Source organism: Ambystoma mexicanum, chromosome 1q (genome assembly GCF_040938575.1).
Source record: "Ambystoma mexicanum isolate Mex_15411 chromosome 1q, UKY_AmexF1_1, whole genome shotgun sequence".
Taxonomy (NCBI): domain Eukaryota; kingdom Metazoa; phylum Chordata; class Amphibia; order Caudata; family Ambystomatidae; genus Ambystoma; species Ambystoma mexicanum.
The window spans coordinates 1,406,548,788-1,406,567,517 of NC_090922.1; the positions used below are offsets into that span (position 1 = coordinate 1,406,548,788).

The 18,730-nt window shown below is 43.7% G+C and overlaps 1 protein-coding gene across 3 annotated transcripts in view; it reads right to left on the reverse strand.

Annotated features, from left to right (window-relative positions):
- LOC138548314 (vitamin D3 hydroxylase-associated protein-like) overlaps positions 1-18,730 on the reverse strand; it is a 340,529-nt gene that overhangs the window by 87,747 nt on the left and 234,052 nt on the right. For all 3 annotated transcript variants that reach the window (XM_069642268.1, XM_069642269.1, XM_069642267.1), the window contains exon 8: positions 14,908-15,033. In XM_069642268.1, coding sequence (XP_069498369.1) covers positions 14,908-15,033 — 126 coding nt within the window. The remainder of the gene's footprint in view (positions 1-14,907; positions 15,034-18,730) is intronic.

Sequence of the window (18,730 nt, forward strand, 5' to 3'; positions counted from 1 at the left end):
TTAATCTAACTTAAACCCTAAGAACACTTCACTGGACTCCAGAGACCCTACCTGCATTTTTATCCTGCATCCTAACTTCTGTGGAACTGTAACCTGAACAATTGGGCAAAAGACCCCAGGCAATTTAGGGCTGGACAGTTTTAGTTAGGGATCATCTCTGTGGACCTTAATGTGCATAATACTTGTCTAACCTTCCCTTTGCAGGAATTTCTGATTTGTATTATGCCCTATAACAAAGTGAATGCATATATGTGTTTAGTTTTATAGTGTGCGATACACCCACCTGCTTGTAGTCATATTTCTATAGTGTGTTTTGGCCATAAATAAATAACTGTTTCTATACAACCTGTCTAAGTGGAATTTGTGATTCCCATTGTGTGACCTCATTGTGGACCCTAAAGCAGGGATGAACTGTGTCCTATTGCGCTGTGGAGAAAAAAGATTGTGGGCCAGCTGGGTGGTGAGTAGTATGTGATTAACCCTGATACCACTATGTATACTAGCCTAAGATGAAAAACCACTCACGCTCCGCACTTGACAAATACAGTTCGCGATAATAGTCCAGATATAAAGTATCTCAAAGTCTTCAACTGATTAGTATTCCAGTTTATTGTCTGGTATTAGGTTAGCAGGAACAGCCAACACGTGTTACGACTTAAGTCTTTTTCAAGGCTGCATATTAGCATTTCATAAGCAAATCACACCCTAACAGATGACACAGTAATATTAATTCAACATTAGATGTTCACCACAGTCAATTCTGAAATAGAAATGAGCAAACATGATATGAAATAGTTATGAAGTACAGTGAATTGCATAACATTTGTCAGTACATACCCGCAGGAACAGGGTTCAAGGAAGCGGAAAGAGAAATATGTACATACAACAATTCGTTATTCTACATGTTTGACAGTGGCACGTTGGATTTTATGTGATATATGCTTAGTAGTATAAAAAGAGTGTTTCCACTACAGGCCATTGTAGAGCCCCATGCATCGTGGGTGTCAATTAAGTGTTCCTAAATATCCCACCATGGTTATTACCATGTGTGTTTAATATTACCATTATTCTTGCCAAACTTGAGTTGTGCTACCACCACTGATTCTATAATGGATCATTCCATGCTCATGAGCCAGGTATCAATCACCCTTATCCCATCATTAGTTTACATATGGGTGCCCCTCTGTGCCACCCTGCGTGCAGATTGCTAAATCCACCACAAATGTAAACTCACCAAATGGATATTTCTCTGCGTTACCCGGCAAGTCAAATTGCAGAAATTGACTCTGCATTCATAACATACTATACCAAACCCATGCCACTCTACATGCATCCAACAAATGCTTTAACTCACCAGATGGGTTTTAATCTATAGATTATCCGTTGGGTCAAATAACAGAGATTATCTCTACATGATTGCCATATTATTCCAAACAGCCATCGTCAGTATAAGTTATTCCTAAACAGGCGCTCCTGTGTACTTACAAATCAGTAGATTGGAGCGTCCTTTTCAGATAAAAGTTAGATATTGAAGATAATACTAAAGCAAGCCATCGCTCTCGTTGGAGTTCTGGAAAGATAAATCACAAATGCTAGTGATCTATAAATCCCTTATGTTATATAAATCACACCTAGTGTATTGCCTCAAAACATAGGGTATTCATACTCACAAAGATTTAGGGCGAGCTGTCCTGTATGGAGTCACTTCATGGATGCTCTGCGTGTGGCTCTCGCGGGAGCTCCAAGGTTTGCTATTACATTTCACAGGTGCCGTGCATGGGTGTGATGACATCACGTTTAGCTGCACGCGGCCAGCTGAGAAATGTGGTTTAATTGACATTTTTTTGTCTTTTTTTAGTCCTGATTTTGTGAATCACAAGGTAAAAATCTGTCCATGTATCACAGTAACTATTCAAATATTGTTAATTACTGTTACATTAAGTATGCCAAAAGTAAGCGCACCATAAACTCTGCAGGCAGTGTACAATTGAATATTGATTGGCTCTGTGCAAATCTGTGCTACCCCTAAAAGATGAAAGACTATCTCAGAGTGCACCAGTTGCATCCAGGTGGTAGACAGCATCTTGTAGGTCACCATAGATGAGTGGTTCAGCACTACACTTTATTTGGCAGGAATAAGTGTCATTCCTTCTAATATTGTGTGGGTGGAAAGTTAACACAACCAGAATGGCGCCTGATTGTGTGACACCCCAGCCTGTTTGGGTGCCAATAAGTTATTATATAAAGTACAGTAAGTTACTCTTTCCCAATAATAGTGACTTGCTCGTTGGCCGATACAGTAATAGGTGGGATGTATACTCCATTTTTAAATAAAATGTGGGCTCCTAGTGATTGCATCGAATGCACAAGTTTCGAATGGCAAATTTTCGAAATAAAAAGCATTGAAAAAATGCATTTTTTTATGGGGGGGTCCCCCCAGCCCCCGTTTTTTTAGCCCTTAAAACCCATTATAGTAAAACAAAAAAAAACAAAAAACACACTTTACCTACAAGAAAAATGCATTTTTTCGATGCATTCTTTTTTGAAACTTGGCATTCAAAACTATGTATTCGAAGCAATGCCTGGATACCAAAATGTGTCATTTGGTGAGCATCCGACTTGGTAGTAACATGTGATGGATGTTAAACTTACAAGAGCCCCTGTACCCCAAAACCTGTGTGAAGTGAGTATCTATTATAAAGCCTATGCATTTGTAGGTCTCAGTGCATGAGCATATACTCCATTGTCTCACTGTAGCCATAATAGCAACTTCTAAATGCTCATAAAAAGACATGCATCTCATGCTCTTTGTGGAGACCCTCTGTTGTGGAGACCCTCTGTTGTGGACCTGAAAAGACATACATTTACTTTCCATTTTGTGAAGTTTCAATGTCAAATCACCACCCCGTTTGCCACATCGGGTTTTCATCAGCCCAATGAATCTGATATTCTGTTTATTGTCCATTTGCTGCTCGGTTTGCCAATGTACTGCTAAAGGTAGCCTAGGGTCTTGACTATCAAGATTAGACATATGTTCCCAAATACAGGTCCTAAATTGCTTAATGGTGTTTCCAATATAGATCTTGTGGCACACACAAATAATTGTGTATACCACATGGGTGGTCTTACAGTTTATGAGGTCCTCAATTTGTGTCTCAATACCTTCTTTGTTTTTAATTTACAACAGTTGCTAGGGGCAAATGTACACATATTGCAAGTCCTGCATTTATGGAACCCTTTCATCTTTGTCAACCAATCTGCACCAGACACACCTTGTTGTATGTCTAAAAAAGACTGGCACAATTTGTTTCATAGTGTTGGTACACGAGTAAATACAAATTGTGGACCTCTCAATAAAAGGTAGGATATCCTTGTCCATAAGCAACAGATGGCAATGTTTTCTCATATTACTGTACAGTATCTTGCAGTCCTTAAAATATTGCGTAATGATGCGGATGTAGCTACTATTGTCCTGTGTTTTCTTCAATGCACCTGCTATCATGGCTGACCTCTGCATCCCACTGATTTTATTTTTTGCATTATTGATTGTTTTCCTTGAGTAACCCCTCCTCATAAACCTCTGTGTCAGAAACTGACATGCCTTATCATTGTCATGAGTGGTGCTGCAATTTCTGCTTGCTCAGTAAAATTCCCCTTTGTGAATATTGGTGATTGTAGATGCCCTGTAACAACTGATGGCATACAGTGTCGAATTAACATCTGTGGTTTTACAGAATGTAGCTGTTTCTATTTGATTTCCTTTGTGAAAGATGTGCAGCTCTAAAAAATCAATACATTCCGGATCACTGTGCCCAGTGAATCTGATCCCTAAGGCATTGTTATTCAAGCAACAAATTCATTCTTCAAAGATATCTTTAGTGACTTCCATACAACAATAACATCATCAATATATCTCTTCCACGTTACAATATAGCTAACATATTGTTGGCAATAAGATCATGGTCTTCAAATTGTGCCATAAACAGGTTGGCTAATGATAGTGCAAATTATGTCCCCATGGCAATGCCCTTAGTCTGCAAATAGTAAACACCATTAAATAGAAATACATTGTGGCTTAGTGTGAACCCAAGAAATTCCTTGAACATTGTGACATGTTCCAGATAAGAGGCTGAGTGTTTGCAGAACGTACATTCAATTGCCTGGATATCCAATTCATGGTCAATAGATGTATACAATGCTGTTACATCAAGAGTAGCTAGCAAGTGCTAATTTTCCTATTTGAGATCTTGAAAAATGGCTAGGATATGTGTGCTGACACATTACCTAATCGCATCATCTATATTTTTTAGAGAGATTTTCTGTGGCTCCCCCTATACCACTCATAATGGGCCCGACTAGTAATTCTAAAAACTCTTTGTGGATCTTGGGCAAAAAATATATTGTTGGCATTACTGGGTTTTTGATGTTCAGAAATAACCTTTCCTCATCAGAAATGCACCCTCTTTGGTGCCACTCTTGTGTCATGGTATGCAGTTCCTGTATAATGTCTGGCATTGGATCTCTAGAGAGCTTCTGATAGCATCCTGGTGTTTCCAAATGAGCAGTTGCCATTTTTACATGATCGACACGGTAAAGAATAACCACATTGCCGCCCTTGTCGGCTTCCTTAATCACTATGCTATGATCATTAGCCAGTGTCGATAGTGCCATGTACTCATTGCGACTAAAATTCTGTACATTGTGAGTATTCCTGGATGTTCTAGAATCTAATATCCAGTGTATATCCCTTGTGACAGCTGTGCGAAAGGTATCAATAACATTCTCAGTGCTTTTGGGGTGTGAATTTTGAGTTGGATTTCAGTTACACAATATCAAGATTCCCTGGGTGTATTCCCAGTTCTCTACAAATGTCCTGGTCTTCTAGGTGTTGCCCCTGTTCCAGAATAATGAAGAGGTGTCACTGATCGGTGATGGTGTTTTCTTATGAACTTGAACACATCAGTTTGGAAACTAATAAAGTCTGTCTTAGAGCCAAAGCCCTTACATATGTCTGAAAGACATTTGTCTGTAGGCGCTGTCTGTGTTGTTTGCAGTCATTAACTGTTGTTGGAAGTGTTCATTGAGCACCGACATATGTAAGAGCTATGGCCACATGACCCCACTATCAGTGCCCTAGTCCTGAAGACTGACTCGGTCCAAAATGCATCGGCAACCACATTTCGTGGCAATGGGCCTCATTACACGGTAGGCGGTAAACCATGGCGCTCTAAGTGCCATGGTTCATGCCGGTAATTTACTGGTACCGCCTTGGAGGAAAGGGGAATTACCGCCCTATTCCAAGGTTGGGAAGGTGGTAATTCCTCCTTCCTCCATTGCCCTTCCCCATTCCCATTTTTGCCCCATAGGGCATAATTGGAATGGGGAAGGCGCCAATTACGGTACCGCAAACTGCGGTACCGTAATTAGCTCCCTGAACCCTTTGCGGGTTGGATTTTTAACGCTGCAAAAAGCAGGCGTTGAATTCCCCAACCCGCAAAGGGACCTCGTAGTAAGGCGGTAAGGATTTACTGGTACCGGTAAAATACCGGTCCCAGTAAACCCTTACCGCCTACCGTGTAATGAGGCCCAATGACTCTTTGGATGCACGTTTTGCCTTCAAGCAATTAAAGACTGGAAGCACTATATAAATCCAAAAGTGCCCTGCTTTTACTTTAATGGCATACGAGATATGTAGATACTAATAACAGTACAACCTACTGCAGCTCCATAGGAGAGCCGTACGCGAGCGCTCCTAGAACTAGATTGCTAGTTCTTTCTTTCTTCCCTTTTCTTGTGATGCCATAGTAGGAGAAGGCCAATGCTAATTATGCTTCAAAATGGGTTTCCTACATTGCAAGATATATGGATTATTCCGTAAGAAAGCAATCAAAGATTCATATTTTCTTGGCAATTCCTGACAAAGGGAAGCTCAACAGCAGTCTTCGGGAAGCTAAAACTCAGTGCAGGAGTCAGTGGCAGATTTAAGGCAAAGGGCCCAGTGGGCAAAAATGACAAAGGGCCCCAGGTGGACGGGTCATGGTGGCCGAGTCTAGAGTGGGCAGGGTTGCACAATGTTGAACTTTAGGGACTAATGCTACTTTCTCAAAGTTGTGCTTTTACAGTTTTCCGTGATGAATGTGTGAAAAACCTAAAGGATTTTCACTATACAGAACCTCTGGGAGCAGGAAAGGGGCACCCCATGATGAAATACGACACCCCCTTCCATTTGAAATCTCTTCTGCAGATACAGCGTCTTAGTTTTGCTGGCGGTTTCACGGAACACGTGGAGCCTTATAAGTATATCATCGTTTCGATGCCCTGCGAATGATAAGTGAATGATAGCGGAGTGGTCCGGTAATGGGAGATTACCTTGTCGAAAGCCTCCATAACCTGTTTGAAATAAAGGAGCCTAGAGAGGGACCATGGTAAGAGAAGAAGCAAATGAAAGTGCTGTGGACTGCAATTACCAGGAGACCCTGGGAAAGGCTGGTGTAACTGGTATTCAAAGTGGTCATACGAAGGTAAAAAGTAGAAATAAAATCCTTGCACAGTCGAAAGCCTTTCACAAGCAGGAAATTGTGAAAGTGGCTCTTTATACTCGGACGAGGGCAACGCAGTGAGAACATTGTGTTGAATGAACTTAGAGACTGAGGGCTTTAGAGAAAGCCTGACTGGGGGCTGAAAACCGGACTTAGGAAGGGAAGAACCTAAGGGGTCTACAATGACTTTCTTGTGTACTTCATTGTGGTGACAAACTTGAACCCGACTGAGGGAGGTCCACAGTGAGTGGTTGGTTTAAGCCCGGCTGAGGGAGTCTAACCAGAGAGAAGGATCGAAGCCCAGCTGAGGGGGACCCAAGGGTGAGCCATAATCGCCCGACGGGAACATAAATGGAAGGAACTTTTGTTTTGTTGTTTTGCTTATCAGGCCCTTGAAAGCAAGTGACCTTGTGCTGGAAAAGCCCAGGAGTGTGCTATGTACAGTGAAAAAAACATTTGTGACACTGTGGTTGGAAAAGAGTTTGTCTACACCAGGGTGTTTCGGCCGTATAAAGGGGCTATATGGGCCAGATGCTTCTCACGGCCTTCGTCAGGACGGAAGGGACAGTGTTGTCAAGATGTTCAGATGGTGCCGAAAAAGTGAATGAGATTCAGTAAGGGGAGTGCCGAAACACCCTGGTGTAGACTAACTCTTTTCCAACCACAGTGTCACAAATGTTTTTTTCACTGTACTGTACCGATATACATCTTGTATACTTGTTCCATTTGTGTATATGATTTGACCCCTGTCGTTATGCATCGACAGTATTCTGTTGACTGTTTTGACATATGTGCAAGAAATTCCACTTTCTTTTGTTGTATTGTGCAAATCCGTATTGCTTCACCCTGTAACCCATGATGTTCAGCACTATACCTAAATCTACAATTAAGTAGATATTATAAAATACAAAAACCAGTATTAAAAAAAATAATAAGAAGAAGAATGTTTAGGTGTGGTGCTCGATGTGTTGTGTTAATGGTGATTGAACAGTAAGGGAGCATGCTTGTCACATTGACCCGTTCACTTGTATTCTTGTTTACCATGGAGCCCTCCTAGGCAGAATAGGGTTTTTTCCAGGAGCCCTTGTTCACAAATCTAAAATGGCAGCAGCAATTCAATCCAGTTGTGTACAAAGAGCATAAGTAAGGAGCAAGTCTCAATCAACTAAGCAAGGCTGTTGGCAAATGGTCACAGAGTACACATGACCATGGTGCGGCCGGTGGTTTCCCTTTGTGGAGAAAAGTGGATTGTTTGAGTTGTTATTTGGATAGTCCACATGTGAGGGGCAATGACAATCAGCGTGAGCATTGAGCTCAGCTGGTTGTATGGGCGGTGCAGGCTAGTAGAGTCAAATGGTTGAGGCCTGTATCATTTATGGGTTTGTCAAATATAAGTAAAGTGAGCAAGTGACTTTAAAGTGTTTAAATGACACGCTGTGCCTTGTTTACGAGCATAGGCAGGCTAACATGAACGAAGGGTGCTTGAAGGGGTAATGTTTAGCGGCTGGCTACTCAATAGGTATGCAGACGAGTAGAGGCTTTCGGAACCCTCAGATCTCGGCAGGGGCACAGAGGAAAAGCAATTGGTTGATGGAGTGTTCTGGCCGTACCTGGTATGAGTCTCGTAGTGGTGCTGGGATTTCTCCCGGCCAGAAGACATGAATTCAGAATGAACGGTCTTTGCAGCCTTGCGACGTTTCCACGGAGGAGTGGGACCAGGGTCTATGGCTAACGGCGTGTACGGCAGGGGACAGGCTTGGGACAGGAAATGAGGAAAGGAAAGAGGCAAGAACAGAGGATGACAGTGTTCTAAAAGAGCAGGACAGAGTGGGATAGTAGAGCGGAAATTGCTAGTAAGTGCAAAAGGAAGACGAAAAGAGTGCTGTATCTGAGAAAATGGAAGCAGGAGAGAAAGGAGTAAACGGGGAGCAGGTTTGTGATGCAAGATGGGCAGGTGCTTGCCCTAGCTGCCCATCTATATGAAGTCCCAGCTGTGATGGATAAATTAACAACAATTAAAATGCAGCCACTTAGATAAGAATATATGCTCCACCAGCACCCCCAGTTTCAGGTTTGTGTCAGCCTCATTTCAATAAACTGATTAGAGGTTGATGATCTAGACACAGGGGCGCCTTGGTAAGGACTGTTGTCCCTTAAAAGGTGTGATTGGTGGGTGATAATACATGGGGAGTAGAACGCTGCTTGCTGTGTAAAATAATGGGTCAAACAGATTACCTTATATGGAATTCTCCTTCACTGTGAATACCTTTTTTTAAACCAAATGATCTTTTTTTTAGGTCCACATTCCTCTACAGGTTGCTACAGAAATTGCGCATTCAAGGTAGTTAAAATAAAGTTATACATGTCTTTTTGCTGGACCTATTTCTATAACAATGTGTGTAATGTCAGGTTGGTTACTTATGTGATGTGTACTTTGCAAGGCATTAATAGAAAAACAAATTATTTCGTTTTTTGGAAACACAAACCTCAAAAAGTATTTGTGGCGCATATCACTGGGAAGATATGTAGTCAAGTGCTTAAATCACAACCTGGGTCAAAATACTGATTTCACCACTTTAATGAAATGTGTGATCCTGGGCAAATCCTTTAACTCACTGTGCTTGATCTGCTGTCATTGGGTGTCACTAAAAGTGAGTTAGTTTGCAATTTTTGCTCTGAATAAAAATCCTCATGGTTTACTAAACTATTGAGTTGTATATTTATAATAGTGAATATTTATATATTTCACGGCATATTATTCTCTTGGTTTACAAGTGAAAATGTATTTTAATGTATTTGGCAAAGGTATCCTCGAGTACTGAAGACTGATGTCACTGCTTGTAATGTTATTTACTGTGATGTTGCTATTGATCATGTCAATCCATATTGTGCAAATTAGGGTTCTGTATATCTTTTGTTGAACAGGTCCAGAAGACCAATTAGAACATATCAGTGCCTTGTATGCTAACAGTCCCACAGTGTTGTGAATTTGTTGTGCTGTTAAAGAGCCTCAGGGGGGGGGGCATGCATCTGCCCCCATTTTGGCTGTCTTACTAGACAGCAACATATTTCTTTCATGGCATTAAAAGTGTTCTTTGCCTTGTGTGCATGTTACAGGCTGCCCTTTTCTGGCTGCTATGCCCTTAACTGAGTGATATTCAAACTTGTTCATACCGATCCTCCTCCCCCCAAACCCCTAGTAAAAAAAATGTTTGAGCCCCCCTGCCTAGGCGTTGGTCCCCCACTAGGTGTCCCAAAGAATGTCCAGGGGGATCCAGATTCTTTAAAATATAAGCGCTTTTTCTACTGCTTATATTTTCTATTAAAAGCAGTCACCTGAATACTTTTTTTTAAATTAAAACATTCATCTTAATTAAAAGCATCGCTCCCCCCACCCAGGCATTCTTCAGGCCCCATAGTTTGAAAACCATTGCCTTAACTGAAGACTTTGAAGGTTTGTGCTTGGCAGCAGGTTACAAATTGCCTTTGATAGCATCCAACCGAGCAATTACTAACTTTTCAGTGGCAGTTTAGGGGAGAGAGGGAGTGAGATGTGTCCAGGTCACCTTTTGTCTGTCATTTGAGTGCTAAATACACCTCTGGTAGGACTAACACTTCACTTCTCAACCAAAAAAAAGTGCATTAGAAGAAAATACTTATAATGGGCATTTAGTAAAACGCAAATGCATATAGCAATGTATTAAAATCGGACATGCCAGAATAAAAATACAAAATAAAAGACTAGCACGATCCGGAGGGTATGCAAATTTATAGCTAGAGTATCACATTTTAATCCCTTTGCAAAAACTCATACAAATGTCATTCTAAAAGCGGTGTGTGTTTTAATATGACTTTGGAAACATAAGCCTCTTTTCAAAGACATTAAACTGAAAGGCCTTGTTTCACATTAATAGAGAATGGTAAATTGTAGCCACAATAAGCTGCTCCGCCCCAATATTTAGTGGGGTGAATCACAATAGCTCAACTCGCCCCTGCTAAAGCGCCCGTAAATTATTATACATGTATTTTCGCATGGGCGAGGTTATAGATGAAGGCCAGCAGAGGGCGCCATACGCTCAGGACTGTGTTGAATGTATATTTTAGTTATTGACTTCAGGACTGTATTTATGTCTACCCGGATTGCTTTGGAAGTGTATCCGAAATGTGTGTTTGACTGGAGGGGGAGGGGCTGAGTGTGCCACCAATCAAAGCATGGCACAGACGAGCCACGTTTAAATGCTTTCGTAACACGTTATATATGCAACACGAAAGAGAACAATCTCTACAATGCAATTTCAATGAACTGCACATTTTATAATGTGTTCAAGTTGGAAAATAAATATAGTTGGTGCAGTTAAGTTCATTTGTAAAATGTATGGGCATGTTTGCTCCCACTATCCATCAAACTATCCTTTTCGGTGTATTTTATTTTCCTTGTTTCTTAGAGGTGGCACAGGTTATTTAAAGATAGATGTAACATAACTGAAATGTGCAGTGGCCACAGGAAAAAGATCACCAGGGGGCGAGTATTGTGCAGCGCTGGGAATGAGCGTAGGGACAAGCACGGCCATGAGCAGTCAATCGATGGGTTAAACAGCCAAACACACAGAGGCTGAGTGCCTGTACTGACAGCCCAGAGCTCTCCTAGGTTAACTTCCCAGAACAATAGCTGTGGCTTGTAGGCAGTGCAACAGCATCACTTCATAGCCAAAACTAAAAATGATGATCAGTTTAATTCAGGAAACAGCCACCTTGCAGTAGTGACTGGTTAATTTATTCATTGGATTGGAGGGGGCATAAATGTTTTCCCTAAATATGGTAAAACCAACCAAGGATCTCCTCCGGAGACACCTAACAAATGGGGTTAAAATCGTGCATTTTCAGCACACTATGTGAACGGTTGTTTGAAAAGCCAGAGTATGCAATGGGTTTTGTAGGCCAACGCGTACAAATGCCATCCATGCAACAAGTCGCTTACATTGCACAGGAGCATTTTCCAACTCCGTGCAGGAGCATTTTCCAACTCCTTGTCATGATGCCTTTGCCCACAATATATGTTATGTTATGTTACTTTGCATTTATATAGCGCCTTATGTACCATTGGTATGGTCTGAAGGCGCTGGTAGGTTAAACGCCCTTGGGAACCGGAGTTCAAGTCAGTAGAAAGAGTCAAAGGTGCGTGAGAGCACCGGATAGGTGTGCAGCTCATTTGGCATTCGTGTAATAGCTGCTTCTTAGCGGTAGGTGTGGTGGTTGAGAGATCAAGAGTATGTGTTCATTCTGGCAGTATTTATCCAGACCGATTGTGGCTGTGTTAGGCCTGAGGAGAACACCTGGCTGGGAGGTGTGTAACCAGCAGTGTTTAGGGTAGTATGAGGCAGATGTTGGTATGAGAACAGCTATACCGAATGGTGTCATAGTATCTCTGTGTTCTAGTTGAATGGTGGTGTAAAGAAGAGAGTAAGCGTGGTGATGTGATATGATGGGTTACATGCTCTTTCAAACGTTCCATGCACTCACACCATTCCATGTAAGTCGTGCAATTCTATGCACTCCAGTCCGCTCCACGCACTCCAATCCACTCCATGCACTCCAATCCGTTCCGTGTGTCCTAAGTTGTTTTATGTACTCCATCCACGTATTTCATCTGTACCATCTACATACTTCATCCGTACCATCCACATACGTCACCCGTTCCATCCACATACGTCACCAGTTCCATCCACATACGTCACCCGTTCCGTCCGCTCTACGCACTCAGCCGCTCTACGTACTCTTTCACTCTAGGCACTCATCCGCTCTACGTGCTCTAGGCAACTCAGCCGCTCTATGCCCTCGCATGTTCCACGCACTCACCCGCTCTACGCATGCACCCGCTCTACGCACTTGTCTGCTCCATACACTTGTCGCTCTACCCACTAGTCTGTTCTATGCATTCATCCACTCTACACACTCTTCCGTTCTTACACACTCTTCCGCTCTGCGTACTCTTCCGCTCTGCGCACCCATCACACTCCCCGCACCCATCACGCTCCCCGCACCCATCATGCTCCCCGCACTCGTCTGGTATATGCACTCATCAGCTCTACAAAGTCGTTCGCTCATGCGCACTCATCCGCTCTACACTCTCGTCCGCTCTACACCCTCATCTGCTCTACACCCTCATCCGCTCTACACATTCAACTGCTCTATGCACTCCTGCGTTCTACACTCTCCTCTGCTCTACACTCTCATCCGCTCAGCGCACTCATCCGCTCAGCGCACTCATCCGCTCAGCGCACTTCATCCATATGCCAGTATAAAGAAATGGGTACACCCAGCATGACTATACATATCCATGAGTATGCACCAATGTATGCCAGTATTACCATATAAGAACCTACTTGTGTTGGCTTTCCCAGTACAAAATGCCATGCCTCAGTAAAAATGTCCAGACTGGACTCATCAATTTGCACCAGTTCCATGTAGCTACACATTATTCTGCCTTCAACATTCACAGACTACAATTTATTACACGCGCACATGCTGTGCAACCATACAGCATATATCCCCTCTCTCATTCAAACGAGCACCCAAACGATGCACACTACCCATTCATGCACACACTTGCAAACACAAACTCTTGCACACACAAATACATTTGACATTTTCTTACCTGCAGCCCCACTCCACATTCCGGGCCTCGCTCTGCCTGCTATGAAGCCGTCTGGCTCCTGTGCAGCACACAACAGGAACCAGGAAGGAGTATGGCTCCTGTATATGCATGGTGGACCCAGAGGGACGTATGTCTTTTCACTTTGCCATACATTCACTTAGGTGAGGTAAAGGTATAGAGAAGTAAATGTGACTGTCGTTCACTTCTCCTAGCAGTCACTTTTTTACAGGGGGAGACCTCCTGGACACCCCTACTTTTTACCCCATATTCTACCCCCCCATTGGTTGACCCAAACTCTAACCTTAAACTAACTTTAACCACATGCAGTGTCACCTTCACAATGTGACGATGCGGACCAAGTAAAATTAGGCACAAGTAAATGTATGACAAAGTAAATGTCTGGCGAAGTCAAGGTAGACTAAGTTTAGGGAATGGTTTATAGGTGAAGTAAAGAGGAGATACTGGAGCCAAAGTGCCTCCATTTGCTGCCCCTGGATGTACCGGGAGGCACAAGAGTGCCCACCTCACACATTCAGGCCTGCAGCACCCCAGCCTGCATCCCCAATTGCGACATGTAAGCAAAACTCCCCGGTCTAGCTTGGTCCATTGTACTGTCAAAGGGAATCAACGTTTCCCTTTGACAGTTTAAGCCAGACAAGAAACACTGCCTCAACTGAAGAAAGCAGCACTGAGTTTACAATGGGCCTGCTCAACTTCTCTATAATAGAGAGGGTACTGGCGGCCCAGCATCCCCTCTCCAATTATGGACGAGTCACCACTACTACCATGTGACTTTGAGTAGATATAGAGATCACAGTAAGCAACATCACAAATCGTCTGGCCCTGGTGAAGGTCCATTGTGCATTTTTAATGACAAATCTGTAAAGCTGAAACATGTCACTAGACGGCAACTGAAATTCTGACAAATCGCTATTAATATCACAGAAGGCTTGAAGCATGTCCATAATCAGTAGTCTGATTGGATAAAAATCCCTGAGATTTGCAAGCAGTCAATAGGCGTAGCTGGCAAAAAGTATAGGTGTAAGAATTTCTCAACCAGATCCATAGAACTTACTCTGAAAACATATGTCTGCTGTTCAGAAATCGATGATCAGGGATCTATGTGATTACTGCACCCAGTTTACTGCGATCCCCGAAAATTCAGTCTTTATTATTTTGACCCCCTTTATGCGGGGGGTGACCCCCAAAGACCCCACTTCATCCATTATATACTGTACCCTTCCCCCTACATATGTATATGGGTCCGAAATAAAAAAGTAGTCGTCATTTTTCGAGGGTCGCAGTAATTGTATAGACCCCTGTTCAGCTGCACTGCTTATTTCTACAGAGATCCACCAACTATCAACCTATTAAATCAGTTGCACCTCAATCTTCTGCACGGCGATTGATTTTCCACCACCCGGTCTGGACTATGTCCGGAGATTCTAAAACATTAGTTCTGGGTATTGCGGAACTCTAGGGTTTCAGGTTGAAATCGGAACAATCTCACATTCGCATGCTTCCATGCCATATAAATCGGAGACCAATTTCAATAAGTGAACAGTAGTCGTTTCCTTGTATCCAATCTCATTTCCATCATACGAAACCCAGGCTACGCTTTTGTATTCAAGATTAACAGGCGAAATACAGACTAGATAAAACGTGAAGTAGCAAGCAAACTCGCCAAACGAGTCAACGGCTCCCAAAACATACCTCATGCCCCGCCCCCTCTAGGAGGGCTTTTGTGTCTTGCACGGCCCGTCTCGCACTGGGAGTTGGCAGGAAGTAGCCGTCGGCGTCATAGTATCCGATTCTGAGCGGCCTTTTGCTGGAGTACACCTGGACAAAGCAGAAAACGCATTATATAAGCACCGATGTCACTGACGTAAAGAAGGATAAATAGAAAAGTGATAAAAAACAACATCTTGTTTGCCACTTTGCAAATGATCGGTTAGGACTTAGGGTCTTTGGAAAGCAGATGATTAGAATGCTGATTCATAACCCATGATGCCAACTAATTCAGTATGAGACTATCAAATGTGCTGTTTTGGACCGCACCTCCCATTATCCCCGACTATTGACTATGCCGGCTAGGGCTGATGGGAGTTGTAGTGCAAGACATCTGGAGAGCCAAAAATCGCAGACCCCTGTTTTATAAAGAATAAATGAAATTTAGGCTGTTCCAGGTCTTCTCACAAGGAGCTCACTAAATCCTTGGGCAGAATTTACAAACTGCACTCCTGTTCATGGATGCCTGGTGTTTGATGGAGGATGGGGACCAGGGACCTCAGTTCACTGATTAATGTTTTGCATTATAAGTGGGGCGGCTGAGAAGATGGGGTTGGTGAACATGACTTTTACAACTTTGGTTCTCTGTCTCTTGTCCATCAGCTACTCTGCAAACCTGCATGTGTGTTCCATGTGCACCTGTAGGGTAAGGCCTAACTGGGAGATGGGACATTTGAAGGTTTCCACCAGCAGCAGCTCCCACAAACAGGAACAGTGTGTGTGTGAGTTTGTTCATAGTGCAGTCTCAAATGCATGATAACGTTCCACTATTTAAAGTGTACCTGTCTTTTAATCAATCTTTAATGATTTTCACTACCTATGAACCCCCATTGGAGAGACTGAAGTATGGTATTGATCACGTTATTTTGATGAAGACAGGAGCTTATATGTCCGTTTTATCATACATTTATATGGCATTGTGTTGATGGCCAACAGAAATGTCCATACTTCCTGAGCTTTGGCTGTTCAGCGTCCAGCTCTATGAACTACAGAACTGGTTTCAATGTAAGGCAACATGTATCTAGAAGCTAACAAAGGCCACTGGGCAGCTTTGATTTTACTGGAATGCTCCTATCACTTTAGTCCATGCATTGTTAAAGCACTTGGTGGCAGAAGCCTGTACCGTACCCAAGTCCTAGACTGCTTTTATCATTTTGTATCGACCATTGCATAAGAGAACAATTAGGCAACACGAAAATGCAACCATGCTCCTTGGCACCACATGCGTGGTTCAACAGTTAAGGTATTTCAGCACTGTTGAGTTTCCACTACCCTCTCTGCTACCCCGCTAGTACCTGCAACCAACAAGTCACTCGACCTTCCCTCCCTACTCCCACCTCTTGTGCTGGGCCACCACACCCAGCTTCTGTAACCCTCACATCAACAATGCCCCCTGCCATTGGAAAAAGATCCACTGTATTCTCCAGGCTGTTAGCGCGGAGGGGATGGGTGGGGGGTGGTGAAGTCATCTCCCCCCCCCACCATGGTGATAACAGTTTGCTAGGAGTCTGTTCGCAGTACTAGCCCTGTCGTTGGCCTTACAGACAGCAACAGCCGATGTTAAACATGTACCGATGTTAAGGAATATATGTGGTGATCACCCAAAGGGTACAGTATTTTAAAACCATCTACCTGCACAGCAGAAGAGAGATTTGGCACACATCTGGCTCTTTTTGCATTGGCCCCAGTCCCACCGCCCTCAGTTGGTTGGTCTAAGGGCAAGCAGGACACATCGCAGTTCCTGCCCCAGGTGGAACATACCACGGTGCAGGATGATCCCAACGCAGTTTCCAGTGAACAGTCTCGGGGTCGGTGTCCATAAGTCCTTTTCGAAATAATACAATCCTCTTAGGTGGCATAATACACCTTTCATTTTCCTCGTTCACTCTTTCATTACTCGGTTTCTTCTCACAAGGGTCCCTTCTGTTGGTGAAAAGCGTGTTGAGCCTTGGAGCACTGCTAAACTGAGCATCCTTTCATGCTATTGTGTCTTTTCATTTGCTGTACTACTTAACATCAGCACTGACATGTGTATTAAATGAAAAAATTAGCTTTGTACAGGTTCCATGTAATGTTACCGAAATGTGTTTCACCGAGCTCCTTTTACAGAAAAAACATGTCAGTATTTCTTTTGTTTTGTTTTTGTGGTGGCTCCTCCCCTCCAACCCCTAGGGGGCCCCACCCCCAACACCTCGTTTTTTTTTCTAGTTGTAACCCCACCCCAACTACCCTTGTACCCCTTTTAGCCCTATCCAGGAACGGCTGACTCGAGCGTCTCACCGTAGAGTGGCCGCCTCACGTGACCCAATAGCGTGGCAGTCACATAAAGTGATGAACCACCCTCATCAACTCTGGTTCCTGTTCCATCAAACCTTTGGCAGAATGCAACTTGGCATACCAGTCCTCCTCAGATCTGGTGGGGCCACAGGGCTGTGGTTGTAGGTCACACTTAGGGGAGGCGGTGTAATAGCCTCATAGATGGCTGATGGTCTGGATCTATATGCCTGTTCGATTTACTCTTTGGTGGCAACCTGGCTTTCCTCAGCGCTAGCAGAAGCAATCTAGGGGACTTCAGACTCCATGGGTTGCTCAGAGTTGATCCCAGTCACGGGTGCAGTAGTGCTCACAGATTGCATGTGTGGCCTTCGGCTGTCCCATAGAGCTGGATCGACAGCTCAAGGGGTTACATTGAAATGCCATTTGTGATGCGTCAAAGGAGTTGGCTATGGGCACCTGGAGAACGATCGCATCATCCCAAACAGTGCTGCTGGTGTCATGACAGGTCTGAGACTTTTAGTGCACGCGCGTCATGGAATGCCTGTCTTGTAGCACTATCGCCCTCGGGCACTGATGGAAAGGGTGCACAGCAAGGCCTACACCTAGAATCGCAGGGGACGGTAGGGCAAACAATCCCATGGGCTCTGTGAACAAGTCAAATAAAAAGGGCTTAAGGAATATTCCCATGGTTGGATAGCAAGAACACCAATTAACAACCAGATCAGTCAGTAGTGGATGTCACTGGGGCCTTTACTGCTGCCCTTCCCTCTTGTAAGACCTAGGGGCAAACCAACTGGACCTAATTAGTAAGGTTGGTTGATGACTGGACAAACCCTACAAAGCATTTATCAGTCCAGCGGTTATATCATGTTTTGTAGACCAAGCACATTGTGCAGACTTCAGTCTTCTAAGACACTCTTGTATCTCACCACTCACTTCGCACAGCTAGCAGCTTGGGTTCTAAGTCACAAGTGAAACCTCCCAAAGGGCAAATGTAAAGACGTCTTCTATGCCACAGGGGTCTCAAGGAGAGACCACATCTCAGCCACCAGGAAATCTGTCCATTGGCTACCCATCAAAGAACGTATCCTTTTTATGTCCCTGGCTCTTACCCACAAATGTCGCCATGACAGCACCTCGCTACCTCTCGCAAAGATTCTCTGCACCCCCTTCAAACAGACCCACCAGATCTAGCCACACCAACCGTCTAGCCATCCCCAAAAGCCTTAGGGTCCGAGCAGGCGGCTCAAGCTTCCCAGTTATCGCAGCTACCAATTGGAACCTGCTCCCTCCCACAATCAGAAGCATTGAGTCCCACACGGTCTTCAGAAAAGCAATCAAAACTATGCCGTTTGTGTAAGACCACTATACTGTATTCTCGCGGTACTGAAGGAGAGACGCAAGGTGATGAAGCAGAGGGCAGCTGCGGCAGGGCTTCCCGATGTATGGGTGGAAAGAGGATAGCAAAGTG